Source organism: Delphinus delphis, chromosome 15, assembly GCF_949987515.2.
Source record: "Delphinus delphis chromosome 15, mDelDel1.2, whole genome shotgun sequence".
Lineage (NCBI taxonomy): Eukaryota > Metazoa > Chordata > Mammalia > Artiodactyla > Delphinidae > Delphinus > Delphinus delphis.
In genome coordinates, this window is record NC_082697.1 from 72,604,302 (window position 1) to 72,623,139 (window position 18,838).

General features: G+C 53.9%; 2 protein-coding genes across 4 annotated transcripts; both read left to right on the forward strand.

Annotated features, from left to right (window-relative positions):
* Window positions 1-1,334: 1,334 nt before the first annotated feature.
* On the forward strand, window positions 1,335-6,859 carry BCKDK (branched chain keto acid dehydrogenase kinase). 3 transcript variants are annotated; one of them, XM_060032135.1, is made up of 12 exons: window positions 1,335-1,394; window positions 1,941-2,233; window positions 2,822-3,188; window positions 3,314-3,382; window positions 3,477-3,587; window positions 3,885-3,932; window positions 4,013-4,132; window positions 4,611-4,709; window positions 4,914-4,987; window positions 5,327-5,455; window positions 5,545-5,634; window positions 6,117-6,279. In XM_060032135.1, exons 3-12 carry the CDS (start codon window positions 2,994-2,996, stop codon window positions 6,277-6,279), a joined length of 1,098 nt encoding a protein of 365 aa, XP_059888118.1. In that variant the 5' UTR covers window positions 1,335-1,394; window positions 1,941-2,233; window positions 2,822-2,993. The 3 variants fall into 3 exon arrangements, with proteins under 3 accessions (XP_059888118.1, XP_059888116.1, XP_059888117.1); XM_060032133.1 differs by lacking the exon at window positions 1,335-1,394 and adding an exon at window positions 6,369-6,859 and having other exon boundaries at window positions 6,117-6,275; XM_060032134.1 differs by lacking the exons at window positions 1,335-1,394; window positions 4,611-4,709 and adding an exon at window positions 6,369-6,859 and having other exon boundaries at window positions 6,117-6,275.
* A 2,262-nt stretch (window positions 6,860-9,121) lies between these two features.
* On the forward strand, window positions 9,122-18,798 carry KAT8 (lysine acetyltransferase 8). The gene is made up of 11 exons (XM_060032132.1): window positions 9,122-9,350; window positions 10,651-10,725; window positions 10,803-10,978; window positions 14,603-14,656; window positions 14,758-14,922; window positions 15,671-15,760; window positions 17,450-17,590; window positions 17,688-17,781; window positions 17,876-18,026; window positions 18,177-18,331; window positions 18,618-18,798. Exons 1-11 carry the CDS (start codon window positions 9,140-9,142, stop codon window positions 18,680-18,682), a joined length of 1,377 nt encoding a protein of 458 aa, XP_059888115.1. The 5' UTR covers window positions 9,122-9,139; the 3' UTR covers window positions 18,683-18,798.
* The last annotated feature ends 40 nt before the right edge of the window (window positions 18,799-18,838 follow it).

The window sequence follows — 18,838 nt, forward strand, 5'->3', positions numbered from 1 at the left end:
CAGGGAATTCCTTGGTGGGCGAGTGGTTAGGACTCCATGCTTTCACCGCCGAGGGCCGGGGTTCGGTCCCTGGTCCGGGAAATAAGATCTCTCAAGCCGCATGGCTCAGCCAAAAAAGAAAAAAAATTTTCAAAAACAAAACAAAACAGCCCCCCCCAACTCCAAAATATAGCCTGCTTCACTTACCCCTTTGCTTTAAAAATTTAAACTATTTAGAAAATACATGACCATGGTGAAGAAAAATCTGGTCAGTATAAGTACACACAAACACACACTGAAAAGTCTCTCTCCCATCATCGCCTGCTTGGAAAAACTGTCTTTTCACTGGTCTCTCTTCGTTTGGTCTCACTGGTCCCATCACTACCGCCAGAGCATTCTGTCTAAGGAGCAGATCTATCTAGATAAAACACTTCAGTGGCTTTTTTTTTAATTAGTTAATTAATTAATTGATTTTATTTCTGGCTGTGTTGAGTCTTTGTTGCTGTGCCGGGCTTTCTCTAGTTGCGGCGAGCGGGGGTTACTCTTCGTTGTGGTGCGCGGGCTTCTCATTGTGGTGGCTTCTCTTGTTGCAGAGCACAGGCTGTAGATCGCGGGCTTCAGTAGTTGTGGCACTCGGGCTCAGTAGTTGTGGCTCGCAGGCTCTAGAGCTCAGGCTCAGTAGTTGTGGCGCACGGGCTTAGTTGCTCCACGGCACGAGGGATCTTCCCGGACCAGGGCTGGAACCCGTGTCCCCTGCATTGGCAGGTGGATTCTCAACCACCGCGCCACCAGGGAAGCCCTCTTCAGTGGCTTCTTACTACTTCAGGACAAATGCACACTCATCCTTCAAAATCTGGCTCTGGTCACCTCATTCAGCTCCTCTCCTCCCAGACTCCACATGCTCCAGGCTCTTCCCTGTCCTGACATGTCCTTCCCACTCCAGCTCCTAGGCCTGGCCAGTCCTGCTCACACTGCACCTATACCAATTTCCCAGACCTTCCTGTGTGGCTCTTAGCACAACTGATGACACGGAAATTGTCTGCCTTCCTCTTCAGGGCAGGGAAGGGTCTATTTATTTAATTCAACACCAATCTCCTCTCCTTGCACAGAAAAGTCACCTAAACTGTGTTTGTTGCTGGCATTAATTAGTAATAATGATAATGTAACAGGGAAGAGCCATATCTGACTATATGTTCCATCTGTTTCTTTTACTTTAACCTTTGCTTTCTGCTGCTTTTGTTCACGAAAAGGATACTGTCTACACACAATGGCCTGCCTCGGGGAACCCTGCCCTTCTGCCTGAATGTTAAACCAAAGTGCCTTTGTTCAAGGAAACATCTGGACCCTGTCTGCCTGTGGATGGCTATAAGAAAGAAGAAATTAACACATCCCCTCCCCGAGGCTGGCCATTCCAGGTGATATTTGCAAAACTTATGGCCTTTTTACTTTACTTCCTCATCTCCTCCCCCTCTCTGTGCTATAAAAGAAACTGGCATCCAAACCCCGATAAGTTGGTGATTTTGAGACTTTAGTCTGCCATCTTCTCGGTCTGCTGAATTGCTTGCCCAAACACCTCGTCTCCTATGCCCTGTCGTGCGGCGAGCAGAGCGAGCTTAGACTCAGTAACAATAATAGTAATAGTAATACCTAGTAGAGTGTTAATTCCACACCTGGCACTATTCTGGGCACTTTACATATATAAATTCATGTGACCATACAACCCTAAGGTTGGTACAACCTCATTTTACCAATACGGGAATTGAAGTATTGAGTAGTTTAAGTAACTTGCCCCAGATGGTAAGTGGCTGAGCTGGGGGTTGAACCAGGCAGTCTGGTTTCCCACAAATGAGTCAAGAGCTAGAAGGGAGAAGGACGGGACCTCAGGGGAGGAATCCAGGTAGGGTTTGGTCTGTGCACTCTGCATCTAAGGGTCTTCTCGCCCTCTCGCATTTCTTTCCCAGAGATCCTATTTTATAGAGCAGAAGACAGAGGCCCAGAGAGACCAGATAACTCCGGGAGCTCTCTCCGGGAGAGAGCTGTGCTATTTATTTGGGGACCTGGGAGCAGAGACACAGCCACGATGGGTTGGCGCGAGTTGCGAGTCCTCCGCTCCAAACTACAACTCCCAGGAGGCACCGGGCGCCCATAGCCCGCGTGACGTCACGGCGGCAGAGGGCGCAAGCGGCTCGGCCAGCCCGGCCGGTGGACTATTGGGCTGTTCCTCTCGGACCCCGGCCCTGGCTCTGGCCCCGAGGTAAGTGGAGCTACCTGCTCAGACCGTGCCGCGAAGGCTTCGCATCGCGCGCCCGCCGCCTCCGCCCTTGCTCTGGATTGCTGGAGCGCGCGTGGACTGGGGTTGGGGGGCTGGGGGACTGGCATCTACCATATGGGGAAGACCCGGGCCGAACCAAGTGACCCTGCGGAGGGAGGGAACCAGACAGGGACTCCCGAGCCGCTACTTCAACGCAGCCGACCCTGGGGTAAACAGTACTGTGTGCCGCAGGTACGCAGGCCAGACACCGGCCGGGGTCCGAAGGCGCCGGATTAGGGGTCAGCCCCGCCCCCTGAACGAGGGTGCCCGGGATCAGAGGGAGCGGGGGTTGAGGTTTTCGGGCTGGATGGGTCTAAGGATCCTCTTCCCTCCAGACTACCAGATAGAACATCAGATTGAAGAATAGTAGCCCCGGAAAGCAAGGTTATCCAGGGTCGGCCTGTGTGTGCTTGGGGAAGTGGTTGAAGGGGTGGGCAGAGATTGTCCAAATCTGACTAACCCGTGCTCACGTGGAAAGATAGTGCGCCTGGATTCAGAGCCTTACAACTCCCCCTTCTTCCGCCTTTATAGATGGGAGCTGCTCCTGGAGGCTGAGCTTGTCAGCATCCTCGACCGGCTCTCGCCCCTGAAGTCAGAGAAGTGCCCCTGCCCACCCACACCCTTCTTGCCCCGTTTTGGGGTCGCCTCCATCTATCCGGTCCTCAGCCCTAGTGGCCGCCCAGTTCGACAAAAGAGCAAAACGATGATACTGGCTTCCGTGCTGGGGAGCGGACCCCGGGGCGGGCCAGCACTCTGGCCTCTCTTGGGGCCCTCACTGTCTCTCCGGGCCCGCTCCACATCAGCCACCGATACCCACCACGTGGAGATGGCACGGGAGCGCTCCAAGACAGTCACCTCCTTTTACAACCAGTCGGCCATCGATGTGGCAGCGGAGAAGGTGTGCAGCTAGGGCGGTGAGGCCTGGGTCCAGAGCTGGAGTGGGTGTCCAGGGAAGGGGTGGAGCTAATATGATGGGGGCAGGGTGTCAGAGATTCAGTGCTCAAGGGCCCTCTGCCCCTCCAGCCCTCAGTCCGTCTCACTCCGACCATGATGCTCTATTCAGGCCGCTCTCAGGATGGCAGTCACCTTCTGGTAAGATTCTTGCCCCTATTTTTCTCTTGGTCTCTGGAGCTCTGACCCAGCCACTCAGGCCCTGGCCTTAACTTTCTTCCTCTTTTTCTTCTAGAAAAGTGCCCGGTACTTGCAGCAGGAGTTGCCAGTGAGGATCGCTCATCGTATCAAGGGCTTCCGCAGCCTTCCTTTCATCATTGGCTGCAACCCCACCATACTGCACGTGGTAAGGTGGCCTCAAGGCGGCGTCGGTTTCCCTAGTAGAGAGGACCTTAGATCAGTGTGCCCACCGCCCATGGGGCAAATGGGGAGACGGAATCAGAGTGGTAGAGGCTTACCTGCCAAAAGGTTTCAGGGCCACAGAGGACTCGGACCCAAGCCTTCATGGAGGCTTGAAAGGCCATGATGGGGTTTGAACCAAATGAATTGGGGTGGATGGCGATCCCCATAGGTGGGCACGGGTGGCTGTTCTCTACCTGGTGCCGATAGCATCCCTGTGAATTCCCACACCTCTTCCTTGCAGCACGAGTTGTACATCCGTGCCTTCCAGAAGCTGACAGACTTCCCTCCGGTGAGGGCTGGGCCAGGGCAGGGTGAGGGGCTGAGAAGTCAGGGCTGGACCATCCAAGCTCATGACTCTGTGGCCTGCAGATCAAGGACCAGACGGATGATGCCCAATACTGCCAGCTGGTGCGACAGCTGTTGGACGACCACAAGGATGTGGTGACCCTCTTAGCTGAGGGCCTGCGTGAGAGCCGGAAGCACATAGAGGTCAGGGGCAGCGCAATGGGGGCTCAGGCCTGTTGTGAGGGCCTGGGAAGGGCACAGCGTTTCTTTTTTTTTTTTTTTTAACATTTTTTGTTTTTGTTTTTATTTTTTGTTTATTTATTTTTGGCTGTGTTGGGTCTTTGTTGCTGCACGCGGGCTTTCTCTAGTTACGGCGAGCGGGGGCTACTCTTTGTTGTGGTGCACGGGCTTCTCATTGCGGTGGCTTCTCTTGTTGCGGAGCACGGGCTCTAGGTGAGCGGGCTTCAGTAGTTGTGGTGCATGGGCTCAGTAGTTGTGGCTCGTGGGCTCTAAAGTGCAGGTTCGGTAGCTGTGGCGCACAGGCTTTGTTGCTCCACGGCATGTGGGATCTTCCCAGACCAGGGATTGAACCCGTGTCCCCTGCGTTAGCAGGCAGATTCTTAACCACTGCGTCACCAGGGAAGTCCCAGGCACAGGGTTTCTGAGCCCCTGCTCTTTACAGGATGAGAAGCTCGTCCGCTACTTCTTAGACAAGACGTTGACTTCAAGGCTTGGGATACGCATGTTGGCTACACATCATCTGGCGCTACATGAGGACAAGGTGGGGCACGGGGACCTGAGACCTACCTGGGAATGTCAAGTGGGGCAGAGAGGACTGAGCCAGGAGCCCCCATGGGCTGGGGACCCGGGCCGAGGGCCTGGGGAGAGCCTTGGGGCTGCTTCCGTAGTCTAGAGTTTGCAAGCTTTTGGTGGCCACGGTGTGGGTGGAGGTGATCCCTGGTCCTGACCTTCTTTCTCCTGCCAGCCCGACTTTGTTGGCATCATCTGCACTCGCCTCTCACCAAAGAAGATTATTGAAAAGTGGGTGGACTTTGCCAGGTGAGGCTAGAACGGCTAAGGGGGTGACGTCTTCGGGCAGGGAAGGTTTGGGTCTGATCGTTGCCCAGGGCATGGTCCAGGGCGGGGTTTTTCAACTGTGACACTGTTAACGTTTTGGGCCAGATCATTCTTTTTTGTGAGGGGCTGGCCTGTGCTTGTTAGGATGTTCAGAAGAGTCCCTGGCTTCTACTCACTTGATGCCAGTAATACTCTCCAGCTGTGACAACCAAAAATGTCGCTAGAGATTGAGATTGTGAAATTTCCCTGGGAGGTTGGGGACAGAATCACCTCCAGTTGATAACCACTGGTTGAGATCTGAACCCTTGCTCCTTTCCGCAGACGCCTGTGTGAACACAAGTATGGCAATGCCCCCCGAGTCCGCATCAATGGACATGTGGCTGCCCGTTTTCCCTTCATCCCGATGCCGCTGGACTACATCCTGCCCGAGCTGCTCAAGAATGCCATGAGGTGGGCTGCTGGATATATTGGAAGGGGGCAGACAGGAACTGGGGTGAGGCTGGGGCACCACCACCTACTGATCTTTGCCCCCTGCACAGAGCCACAATGGAGAGTCACCTAGACACTCCCTACAATGTCCCAGATGTGGTCATCACCATCGCCAACAATGATATCGATCTCGTCATCAGGTTTGCCCTGGGTGGGAGTTGGGGTGGGATGCATGGGGGTTCCGGGCACTGTTTCTGATTTGCTGGATGATTTCAAGCCAGTACCTGCCCCAGTCTGAGATCTAGTTTCTGGTTGGACAGGATATTCTCCAGTTCTGAGATTGCCATGAGCTGGACATGAGTGGATCTGGGGCCAGCTGTGGGCCCCAGGGCCCTGTCCTTGTCAGCAGCTGAGGGGCCCAGAGTGGGAAAAGAGTCAGAAATAAACAGTCTGCGGTGCTGGGCTGAGAATAAACGTCAAGTCCTATGAGGAAGTATAAGCAGTTAGTGGCAGAGGTAAGGGTGGAGAAACATAGCTTAAAAAAACAAGGCCCAAGAGTCTAGGTGACCACATTCCATGTCTGCGTGGAAGCGACAGGAAGCCCGACTTAGCACTGTCTACTTGGGGAGGTAGTGAGCCCCACCAAAGCTGAGCCAAACCCCTGTCGTCGTCATCCTGCCAGGATTTCAGATCGGGGCGGGGGAATCGCTCACAAAGACCTGGATCGGGTTATGGACTACCACTTCACTACAGCTGAGGCCAGCACCCAGGACCCCCGGATCAGCCCCCTCTTCGGCCACCTGGACCTGCACAGTGGCGGCCAGTCGGGACCCATGCACGGGTGAGGCCCCACCTGGCCAGAATGGAGGGGCGGGGGGGGGGCCAGGAGACTCAACCTTTGAAGCCCGTGTTCTGTCCCCTTGCCCACCCCCAGCTTTGGCTTCGGGCTGCCCACATCGCGGGCCTACGCAGAGTACCTCGGTGGTTCCCTTCGGCTGCAGTCCCTACAGGGCATTGGCACGGACGTCTACCTGCGGCTCCGTCACATCGACGGCCGGGAGGAAAGCTTCCGCATCTGACCCCGCAGCCCTTGGCCTGCTTGCCTGCCCAGCCTAGGCCACACACCCTGGCAGGACCTTCCGGGCCCAGCAGGGTGCCACCCTGCTCTACACACTGCTGCATCTCGGGTCTTAGGGCCCCAAGCAGATGGACTTACGTGGAGCCAGGCACCTCCCCTCCTCGATGGGGTCCACTGCTTCCCTGCCTCCAGGCCTTAGAGGGGATGAAGTGGGGACCCTTGGGGTCTCCAGCACCAGCTCCGTCATTCTTGTTCCTGGGGAACCCCCACTCTGACCTGCTGTTTGTTATTAAAGTTCACATTTTGAATGCCCTCTTGGGCCCCATGTGTGGGCAGGGCAGGTGAGCCTTTGTTTCTGCCCCCATTCAGGTCCCCTGGGCCCTTGGGTTTAACTAGTTCATGTTCCAGTCTCTGTCCTCACAGCCTGGCAGACCAGGAATGGAACTGGCCCCGAGTCGCTTGCATGTTACATTTGGCGGGAGTGGGGATGACTTGGGCAGTTTGTGCAAAGACCTTTCATTTATTTCATTTACCAAATGTTTCTGGCTCCCAGACAATATTGAAGGCCCGGGTTGGCCCAGCTTTAGGCCTCAGTTCTGACCCTTCCCTTCCCAGCAGTCACAGGTTGCGGAGGTGTCGGTCACCAGACTAGGCAACTTTCCAAGCCACCTGATTCCTGAACCTGAGTAAGGTTAAAAATACTGTCTGCCAGCTGTGCTTGCTGTTGCCAAGGAAAGGAACACACCAGATTGTGCTCTGACAGGCCCCAGAGGACAGTGGGGTCCTGGTAGGGAGGGCAAAAGGAAAGGACTCCAGGGAGCACGTGGTGAGGTGACCACCTGCCTATCTTGCCAAGGAAGGAGAAGGCCTGAAGGCCTGTTTGGTGGAACTGGTGATGGAGGTGGGGCACTGAGGGGAGACAGGAATTGTATCTGGTGGTGGGAAACCATAGTGACTTGATCCTGCTGGCTGCAGGGCAGAGGGGGTGAGACTGGAGAGGTAGGTGGCAGTCAGGGTGAAAGACCTTGAATTTACAGTGAAGAAGCATGGGTTTTATCCTGGAGGCAGCAGGGACCCATGGAAGGGTTTTAAGCTAGGAGGGATGTTTCAGGTTGGGTTCCCTAGAAGCACATCTTAAAAGGAGGATTTGTGTCCGAGTGATTTGTTGAGAAAGTGCTCCCAGAAGGGAGTAGGGGAAGTGGGAAAGGGAAGGGCAGGAGGCCAGGCAAGAGAGCTAAGCTCCACAGTCATTGATGGACTCCTCCACTGGACAATCATTCGTTTAATGTCCCTATTTGAATGGGGTTGGGGAGGTACTTAAAACTCGCTGGCTAAGAACTTCTGTTTTCATCTCTTCTGAGGCAAAATAGCTCTATTAGCCTGAGGGGCAGTTTGCCAAACAAGCCTCTGGTGCTGGCTTTTGAAAGCCCATCAAAGGAAATATAAGCACAAAGAAGCAACAGAAAAAGATTCTAGGGGATCTGGGTGAATCATCTACATAGTTCTACGGGTGGGTGGAGAGTGGGAAAAGGTACTACAGTTTTAATTTTTTTTTTCTTGCCTGATTTTTATTTTTTCTGTTTCATATGCTGCCAGACAACTGGCATTTACTGCTCCCCCCAAACTCCTTCATTCCCCAAAAGCCAAGTTACCAGCACTTCCCACTGCCATCCCTCACAAATACTTAGACATTTCCTGATCTATAACCTCATCCTTAGGGCTTGAGCATTACACCCCTCTTAGAATTGTTTCTAAGCCCAATAACCAAATTATAAGTCAAAGATGATTAAGAGAGAGGCCAAAGGGAATGTTTGAGCACCTACCCTGTCTGGTATTGTGCAGTACACTTGTTTTATATACATAAGAGATAAGTACATGGTTCAACCTTTTTATAGTTATATGGCTTGTACAGTTTAACCTTTAACGACACTCTGGGAATGGACATACTTGTACAACTTCCCCAGTGAAGGGGCAGAACCCAGGATTCCTTACTCAATAAGCCCCAGATGCTCTCCATTATGTCCACTGCCTTTGGCTAGTTTCTGTTTGGGGTACCTGGTCCTTTCTTTACAAAGGCTTGATTCTGTGAGAGTGATTTATTGGCTGTCCCAGGACACACATCCGTCCTGCTTTCCCCACCCCAACTGTCCTTTTCCCACTCAACAAGGAAGGCAGTTTCTTCAGTCTTAGACGGGAGACCCGTATTTGGCAGGCGGAAGTGGGCGGTACGGGGATGGGTGCTAATCCCAAATTCATCGCCCTAAAGCCAGGCATCCAGGGAGGCTGCTTTGGCTCTGCCCCGGTCAAGTGGGGGCAGCGCCCCCTGATCAGGCACCCGGACCTTTAAAAAGATCGAGCTGAGGCATCACATCAGGAAAGCCTTTTTCCTCTTTTCAACTCCAGGGTGCAGCCATAGTTCCAAACGGAAAACAACTCCAGGGCAACCGGCACAGTCCACGTCAATCTGGCCCAGCGCCGCGGAGACCGTCGCACGAGCCAATGAGCTCCTGCCACGTCACAGACCCCCCCCCCCGCCTCCAGCCGGCCGCGGCCTCCGCCACGAGTCGCTGACCCGGAGCTAAAGGCCCTGCGCGGCGCTGTATTCTGGCGTCACTTCCACTACAGCGATGGCGGCGCAGGGAGCAGCTGCGGCGATTGCGGCGGCGACTTCAGGGGTCGCGGGGGAGGGCGATCCCGGGCCCGGCGAGAATGTGGCGGTCGAGGGGACCTCCCCGTCCCCGGGCCGCGTCTCTCCGCCGACCCCGGCGCGTGGCGAGCCAGAAGTCACTGTGGAGATCGGAGAAACGTACCTGTGCCGGCGGCCGGATAGCACCTGGCGTGAGGGCGGGACCCAGGGCCAGGGGGCGGGGTTTAAGGGCGGGAGCGGGGCCTGAGGGAGGAGAACGCGGACTTTCGGACTTGCCCGGGCGCCGCCTACAACCCCCTCCGAGTTGGGTGTTCGTCAAGTTCTTCCTAATGTGTGTAGAGCTCCCAATCCACTTCCTTGCCCAGTCTTAGGCTTCATTCCCTTTTCTTGTTAACCTCCTTCCTCAATGGTCTCCCTTGTCTCTGTGACTCCCCCCTTCCATCCATCCCCTGCAGCCGCCAGCGGAGAGGACCTACCAGAACACAAAAGCGAGCTTCCCCTCCCTTCTATTGCTTTGCCTCATTTCCAAAATAAACCCCAAGTTCCTTAGAATGGCATTCATTTTTGTAACCTCTCTGTTTTCCAGCACCCCTAGTAAAGGCCATTGCCAGACCAGACCACACTGTGTGCTCTGAAGGCCATATGCCTTTCACCGCCTGTGCCCTCTGCTTGGAATGCCCTTTTTTCCCTTTCTCCTTGTTTAGCTGGCTAGCCCCAGTCATCCTTTTAGCATCATATCCGTTGTGATGCCATTCTTGACTCCCTTCAGGCAGATTGAGTCGTTCCCTTCTGTATGTTCCCTTTCTGTATGAAGAAATGCAACATTTTCTTCATACCTGAGCTATAGTATATGTACCATTATGTTGTCATTGTCTGTCTGTCTGTCTTCTATCAAAGTGGGAACTTCCGGAGGGCAGGACTGCTCATGATCCATCACCGTATCCAGCAGCAACCCAGCACAGGGCCAGACATGCAGTGGTTGCCTTCCTCGTTTATCGAATGGTCGGCTGTTTGTCATTGAAAGTTTTAGAGCCATTAATTCACCGTTTGAGGTGGGCACGGTTATCCTTATTTTACAGATGAAGGTGCTGAGGCTCAGAAAGCCAAAATAACTTTTTCAGTTAAATATAGCTAGGAAGTGGGGCCGTCTGATTCCACAGCTAGCCCTCATGACCCCTGAACAAATGAACGACTGAGTATAGCAAAAGAAACATTGAATTTGGAGCCAGATTTAAATTCAGTTAAGTATTTGCTCTTATCACTTTTCAAATAGGTGACCCTGGGTAAGCCTCAGTTTCCTCGTCTCTAAAATAAGAATACAGCCCAATCTGGCCCACCTCAGACAGTGATTGAAGGGAGTGGCAGATGTGAACAGGTGAGGTTAGCGTACATTTGGCCACAGAATCTGGGAAACCGCTCCTCAGTGTGAAGGATCACTGTTGTTCCAGCCCTGTTTTCTTTCCTGGTGATCCTAGCCTTTTCCCTTCACAGATTCTGCTGAAGTGATCCAGTCTCGAGTGAACGATCAGGAGGGCCGAGAGGAATTCTATGTACACTATGTGGGCTGTGAGTGACTTGGGGTATCCAGGTCTGGGGGGGGGGCGGGGGCGGAAGGGCAGCACCCTCATGGCCCATCCTCACAGTTAACCGGCGACTGGACGAATGGGTAGACAAGAACCGGCTGGCGTTGACCAAGACGGTGAAGGATGCCGTGCAGAAGAACTCAGAGAAGTACCTCAGCGAGCTGGCCGAGCAGCCTGAGCGAAAGATCACTCGCAACCAAAAGCGCAAGCATGACGAGATCAACCACGTGCAGAAGGTCCGGGCCCCTCCCCTTCCCCGGGGCCGCAGGAGGCTCAGCTGCCTCTGCTGACTCCCTTGGGTCCCGGTGCCAAAACCACAGCAGCTCCCATTTCTTAAGCTCCTACAGCGTGTAGGGGACTCTATTTCTTCTCAGGTATTCTTCACAGATGAGAAAACTGAGGCTCAGAGAGGGTGAGAGCTTGGCTACAGTCTCGTGGCAAGGAAATGACACAGCTGGGACTGGAACTCAGGCCTCTTGCACCTTTCGTGCCCGCTCTTGGCTGTGCCACATTGACAGATGGACCTGAAGTCCAAAGGGGAGGAAGAGAATGAGTGATTAGGGGCACTTGTTATTGCCAAGCATTGTGCTGAGTGTTGTGCCTGTATAAGCTCATCAGATCCGCCCTAACAACTCAACACCTCGGGGATAATTAGTTCTTACTGAGGAAAACAGGAAGCAGGCTGAGAGAGGTTAAGTAACACGCCCAAGATCACACAGCTAGTAAAAGGGTGGGTTGAGATTAGAGTAATGATAGCAAACATTTATAGGCTTGTGAACCACAGTATTAGGCTAAGTATTTCAGTATATGATCTCACTGAAGTTTCACAGCAACTCTTTGAGGTAAGCATTATATCCCCAGTTTACAAGGGAGGTACAGGTAGTTTTAGGAATCCAGTTAGGAATTAGATTGACCAACTAGATTGTCCTACTTTGGGGCACAAGCTCTTTGAAACATGCCAGAAATTCCTGCCACTTTATTCCAAAACTTGGGTTCTTTTCACGAAGCTAGCCTGCCCTGGGGGGTTTCTATCCTCCCACTCTGAATCTTAGTTTCTGGATTTGTGAGATGGGGTGTGCACACAAGAGGAGGATTTATGGAGCTCTCAAGGCACCCAGACGTTCATTATTTTCAACCAGTGCCAGTCCATTCTTCTGAGTGCTCGTCCTGGGCTTAGCAGCAATGGTTTACAAACTGTGGGGCTGTTAGTAGATTGCCAAATTAGTTCAGTGGGTTGTGACCATGTAAATTTCAAAAATGGAAGAACTAGGACAAGGTAGAAAGTACCATAGTGCATTGCACTTTATTAAAGGTAAGTATTGTTTTAAGAAGCTTCTATCTCACATACAAATATATATATGTATATACACAAACTTGCAGTTGGTTTACAGTACTGTGATAAAAAAAATTTGAAATACCTGAATTAGAAAGATCTCTCACTGGGAATTCCCTGGCGGTCCAATGGTTAGGACTCGGCACTTTCACTGTCATGGCCCGGGTTCAATCCCTGGTCAGGAACTAAGATCCTGCAAGCCACGTGGCATGGCCAAAAAAATCTCTCACCATCTAAGGCAGCACGGTCCAACTGAACGTCCTGTGATAAATGGAAATGTTCTGCCTCTGTGCTGTCCGAAACAGTAGCCACTACCCACGTGTGGCCCTTGAGCACTTGAAATGTGTTTCGTGTGAGTAGGAACTAAATTTTTTAATTTTATTAAAAGATTTTTTTTTTTTTGGCCGCGCTGCACAGCATGTGGGATCTTAGTTCCCTGACCAGGGATTGAACCCGTGTCCCCTGCATTGAAAGGCAGATTCTTTACCACTGGACCACCAGGGAAGTCCCAAGAATTAAATTTTATTTGAATGTAATGAACTTAAATTTAGGTGGCCACTTGTGGCTAGTGACTACTGGACAGCTCAGATCTACGGTTTTCTTAGCTCCCCAGCCAGGTTGCACTGGCACATTAAGTCGCAAAGATGTACCTCTAAGCTGGCAGGCAGCAGGGTGGTTGACAGTGGGCCAGTGGGGATAAAATCAAAGAACGAGTAACAGCGAGTTAACGATCAGCAAGGTTCTTCAGAGCCTAATTAATGTTTAATTCTAAATAAACTGCAGCATTTACGGAAAGTAGTGTTTTTGTAATTCTTTAATGCATTTACAGAGGAGGATTGTGTTGTATGAGTTGGGAAATGTGTTTTAAAGAGGCATGTGAGGAGGAAAATCATCCTTCCCTCATCTTTGCAGGGGTTAGGTGTGGAGTTGGACAGGCGAGGGGCCCATGCCCAGCTGTCCTGGGTGCCAGTTCTGTGAGCTTACCTCTCTGTGCCTCAGTTTCCTCTTCCATGCAGTGGAGAGAGTGAGGATTCCCATCTCAGGCTTGTTCTGAGTAATGCCTACGACGTAAGTGCTTAGTACTTGGAATAAATGGCAGCTGGCTAGTCCCCAAGGGCCAGTGACCTCGCCTCTCCCTGCCTGTTTACTTCTCTGTAGAACAGAAGTAAGAACATTGTATCTCAGCGTTGCCAAAAGGGTTAAATGAGGCCATCCAGGCAAAGTGCTTTGTGGAAGGGGTTCTGGGTAAAAGACTGGCTCCTTCTCCCTTCTGAACTACAGGGCAAGGCTGCCATCTACTCTGGTGTAGGTCATAGGCCTAACTGCGTCCACTGTCAGGCTGGACTTGGTTCCTCCTTCAGCATCTGACCTAGGAACAAGATGGGCTGTGAGTGCCACCTGACTTGTAGTCCCTGCCTTCCAAAGACTTGGAAAATGGGGGAAACCAAGAAGGGGGAGTCGGAGGGTACTGTTGTTGACCACTGAATTCCTGACTTGGGAACGAATGTATTCTGCATCGGGAAGAATGCAGTCAGGCCTCCTGGAGGATTGTTGACCACACCTTCCCAGGGTGCTGGGCCTTGAAGGACAGGGAGAGCACAGCAAAAACAATCACACGTGATCACTCGCCAAGCTCTGCCTCATCATGCACTTGCCTGGCTCGTGCTCGGTGCCAGGCTGAGTAAGCATTTTCTGGCAGCTGTAGGAGAGGGAAGGACATTCAGGGTGGAAGGAACTGCATGTGCAAAACCATGGAGGCCAGCAACAGGAGTGTTGATAGCAGAGCAGATCTGAGGGGGCTGAGACTGGGGGCTGGGAATTTACAGAGGCCTCGTCAACTATCCAGACCTGAGACGGTGGCAGTGGCTATTCGGTGTGGGACAGAGGAACCGGTTCCAGAGATGACAAGGAGGTAGCGCTAACAGGACGTGGCCATTATTCGGATGCCAGGCTGAGAGGAGGAGGAGTCTTGAGAGCTGGCCTCTTATTGGTGTGGGGTAGTTGGACTGAAGGTGATGCTCCTAGTGAGATGGGGAACCCAGGAGGATGACCAGGTTTGCAGGGAGGAAAGGTTGAGTTCCTTTCTGGACACCTAGAGCCTGATGTGCCTGTGGGAGGGGCCTCCGGGAGCAGTCCCATGGGCAGGAAAGAGGTCCAGGCGCACCGGAGTGTCCGCACCAGTTCCTGCTGTGGAAGCGGAAGACCAGGCCCATTATGTCATCTGTCTCACAACAACTGTGGCAGAGCTGGATTGATCGCGTTGTACAACTGAAGCTCTTACCAGCCCAAGAACTGGAACCAGGCCTCCTGATCCTAGCCCTGTTCATCAGGCAAAAGGTCCAAACTTGGGCATCAGGAGTGTCTGGGATGTATGGGTGGGTGGGCAGATGGGAGAGGAACTTGGACCAGTCAGCTCCGAAACCAGGTGAAACAGGTTTGCTAGACAGGCGGGAAGTGCTGGGTTCTGGGATGGGAGGCGTGGCCTGACCTCCACTTCTGTTCACCTGTGTCCACTGCTCTTTCTCAGACCTATGCAGAGATGGACCCCACAACAGCAGCCTTGGAGAAGGAACATGAGGCGGTAAGTAGGGGAGTGGGTCCTAACTGGGGGCACCCCTTCCCTACAGCATCCCTTGCCCCGACCGAGCCACCCCCTGCCCTTCACTCCCACCTCGCCCACAGATCACCAAGGTGAAGTACGTGGACAAGATCCACATCGGGAACTACGAAATCGACGCCTGGTACTTCTCCCCGTTCCCTGAAGACTACGGGAAACAGCCCAAGCTCTGGCTCTGCGAGTACTGCCTCAAGTACATGAAATACGAAAAGAGCTACCGCTTCCACTTGGTGAGGCTGGGCTGGGCCGGGCCTGGTGAGTGCGGTGGTGGGCATAGAGGCTGAGGGCCGGCTGAGGCAGCGGCACTAGGCAAGGTCCAGAGCAGTTGAGTCCAAGGAAAAGCTGCCCCGGCTGGAGAGACCTGGATTCCAGGCCTGACTCTGCCTTTGCTGGAGTGACCCTGGCCAACCTGCTGACCCTCCCCAGACCCCAGTTTCCTCTTCTGTGGAATGGGAACCTTCTGGGGTCCCTTGCCCTCAGCACATGTTTATCAAGGCCAGTCCAGAGCCAGGTTCCCCTGTGGAAAAGAGGAAGTAAGCACAGCTCCGAGCTGTGGGACCATGAGGTGCGGACAGACAGGAAGCTTTAATCCACATGTAGGACCTGCTGGGGCAGGGCAGTGGCGTGTTTCCCACAGGGTAGAGACACTGAGGCAAATGTATGTGGTTTGGGAAATGCCCTTGTCATGGGTGCCGGCCCTCCAGAGTCCTCCAGAGCCAGGCTGAGCTGGACTTAAAACCGTCTCGCTGTGTGATGTTTGAGCCGGTTACTGTGCCTCGGTTTCTCCATCTGTAGAATAGCACCCGTCTCCTCAGATGGTTGGGAGTATTACTCGATGTAGGTAAAGGGTGGGGCCCGGGGTCTCCAGGTGGAGAGAAGCAGAGGCCTGCTGCAGGCCACACAGGGCGGGATGGGGCACCTAGCGGGGAGCCTTGGGGCCTCATGCCTGTGCCTCCCCCTGCCCGTCCCCACCCCCAGGGCCAGTGCCAGTGGCGGCAGCCCCCGGGGAAGGAGATCTACCGCAAGAGCAACATCTCTGTGTACGAGGTGGACGGCAAAGACCACAAGGTGAGCCCCGGGGGGAGGCACTGTGACAGGTGGGGGGACACGCTGGGCACCTCCCGACGATCTCACGATCTCCCCGGCGCCATAGGGTAGAGGCTGGCCTCAGTGTGCGAAGAGGACTGTGGGCTGGTGCGCGGGCTGGTGCTCGGCCTGTGGTTGGTGCATAGTCAACTCGTGGCCCTGTGGTGCCAGCCTCGAGTTCTGGGTTTCCCTTCTCTCCCTGAGGACTTGCCTTCTGATGGAGTAGCTTGGGGTGACTTAGGTTCAGGCGCTTTTGGAACCCAGAGTGGAGACTGTCTTGCCTCAGGCTGTTCTTAAAAACTGCTTTCTCTTTCTGCCTGAAGAAAAGGTGTTTGTTTTTCCTGGGTGTGAACTGCTTTGTGTGAGGTTTCCTGCTGGGAGCGCTCTGTGGCTCAGACCGCTAAGTTCCTTGTTCCTGAAGGACTTCATTGCGGCATTGCGGCAGGGTGGGGCCTTTGGGGCCTGCTTTGCTGTGTTGAGAACTTGACCCTTGCCTGGTCAGTCTGGGAAGGTCTCCTGGGGAAGTCCCGTGGAGTGTAAGACGCAGAGGCCTGGCTTCTGAGTGGCTCCTGGCTTCAAATCGCCCCGTCACTTCCTAGCTGACCTTGGACAAGTTACTTAAGGTCCTTTGTTCCTGTTTCCTCATCTTTAAGACAGGAGTCATGCTAATAGTTAACTAACAGGCTTGTTAGTGGAGTAAATGAGACAGCAAAGTCAAGTACTTAGCACAGTCCCTGGCATCGAATAGGGTTTAGTAAACATGGGCCTCTGTCAGCCTTATGATAAGCAGCTTGTGAAATCTTAGCCCCACCAGAGCCCCCTGCTCTGCCCTCCTGAGCATGAATGGGGCTGCGGGCGGCAGGAGGGGCCCCAGCAGGAGACCTGGGTGTTCTTCCCAGTTCTGCCTTTTCCAGCTTTGGGTCCTCAGGCAAGCACTCCCCACTGCCGCCCCCCAGAGCCTCCGTTGCCTCCTAAGCAAAATGGGTCTAGCAGTGCTGGGTTCACACAATTGTTGAATCCAACGAGAGTGGATGTAAAAGGTGTCCTTGATCTCTGCCATGAAGCCAACCTCCAGGTCCCACTGGCCCTCCTGGCATTGGTCTCTGTCCCGGTGTGGCTGACTGGGCAGACAGCTCAGGTTGCAGTCAGGCTCGAGGGTCGTCCATTCAGCAGACATTTACCAAGCTCCCAGCTTCACGCTTAGCCTTGAGCTGGGTGCTGAGGACACAGCTGTGAACAGTCAGAACTCATATAGCAGGTTGAATCCTGCCATAGTGCTCACCAGCCATGGGACCTTGAGCGAGCCACTGTCTCCTCTGAGCTTGTTTCCTGACCTGAAACAGAAGAGTTCGTGTCTGTGAAGATTGAGCTCCTCTTCAGCGCTCAGAAGCGGTAGCCGTGATTGGTCCAGCTCTGCCGTTACCTCCTTGAGTGCTCATAGCTCTCTGATTTTCAGTTTCCCCATCCATCAGAACGTGACTCTAAGACTCCTTCCAATTCTAAACATGACTGTTCTGGTGAGGATCCCACTTCTCACCGTGCTGGCACTGGCTGCTGTCTGGAGCCTGGCACTTGCAGGGCAGGGTGGCAGCTCCTGCCCAGGCCTCCATGGGGCGAGGCGGAGGAGTTACGCCTGCTCCCTGAGCCTGCTTCCACCTCGCGACCCCTCAGATTTACTGTCAGAACCTGTGTCTGCTGGCCAAGCTTTTCCTGGACCACAAGACATTGTACTTCGACGTGGAGCCATTCGTCTTTTACATTTTGACCGAGGTGGACAGGCAGGGAGCCCACATCGTCGGCTATTTCTCGAAGGTGCTGGGTTGGGAAGCCCGGGTTGAGGGAGAGGGGGAGAATGAACCTGAAGCAGGGGCTGAGCCTCCGCAAAGGTCCTGACCACCCACCCCTACAGGAAAAGGAGTCACCAGATGGGAACAACGTGGCCTGCATCCTGACCCTGCCCCCCTACCAGCGCCGTGGCTATGGAAAGTTCCTCATTGCTTTCAGTGAGTGGTTCCCGGCCTGTCCAGGAAAGGCAGCTGTGGTGAGGGGTGCCAGGGCAGGGTGGGTCCTCAGTTTCCTCATTTCCACTGTTGCCAGGTTATGAGCTGTCCAAGCTGGAGAGCACAGTAGGCTCCCCTGAGAAGCCACTGTCTGACCTGGGCAAGCTCAGCTACCGCAGCTACTGGTCCTGGGTCCTTCTGGAGATCCTGCGAGACTTCCGGGGCACTCTGTCCATCAAGGACCTTAGGTAAGGGAGGCACCTGGAACCCTCAGGAGGGAAGGACTCTCCTAAGATTGGCCGTGATGCTGTCAAACTGTCTCCTTGTCCCCTTTTGCTGTCCCAGCCAAATCCCACAAGGGAGCTCTCTCCAGCATCTGCTCTAATCCCTTTCTGCAGCCAGATGACGAGCATCACCCAGAATGACATCATCAGCACCCTGCAGTCCCTCAACATGGTCAAGTACTGGAAGGGCCAGCATGTGATCTGTGTCACACCCAAGCTGGTGGAGGAACACCTCAAAAGTGCCCAGTATAAGAAACCACCCATAACAGGTGGGTGGAGTCTGCCCAGGGTGTGTGTGTGTGTGTGTGTGTGTGTGGGCAGAGGGTAGATGTAAGGACTGCCGTGAGCCAAGGCCTCTGTTTTGCTGTCATCGGATCCCCAACCAGTCTGACCAGCTCCCAGGACCGAAGCCTGGGGCAGCCCCCTCCCCAGGACCCAGTCTACCCCTGTTCTCACCTCGAGGTGAAACCTGGTCTGGGCCCAGGGCAGAGCAGCCACTGCGAGCGGCCGGGCCCGGAGGCCCAGTCTTGCCTCTCATGCCTCTTCTCCCCACAGTGGACTCTGTCTGCCTCAAGTGGGCACCCCCCAAGCACAAGCAAGTCAAACTCTCCAAGAAGTGAGTGTCCTGTGCCTGTGCCCCTGCTGCTGGACCCGTGCCTCCTTGCACCCCAGCCTGTAAATATGTACAGACCTGTTTCGTCATTTTTTTAATAAAGTAAGTTCTGCCAGTGGCTCTGGACTTTGGAGGTGGGAGGGAGAGGCCCAGAGCGGATGGG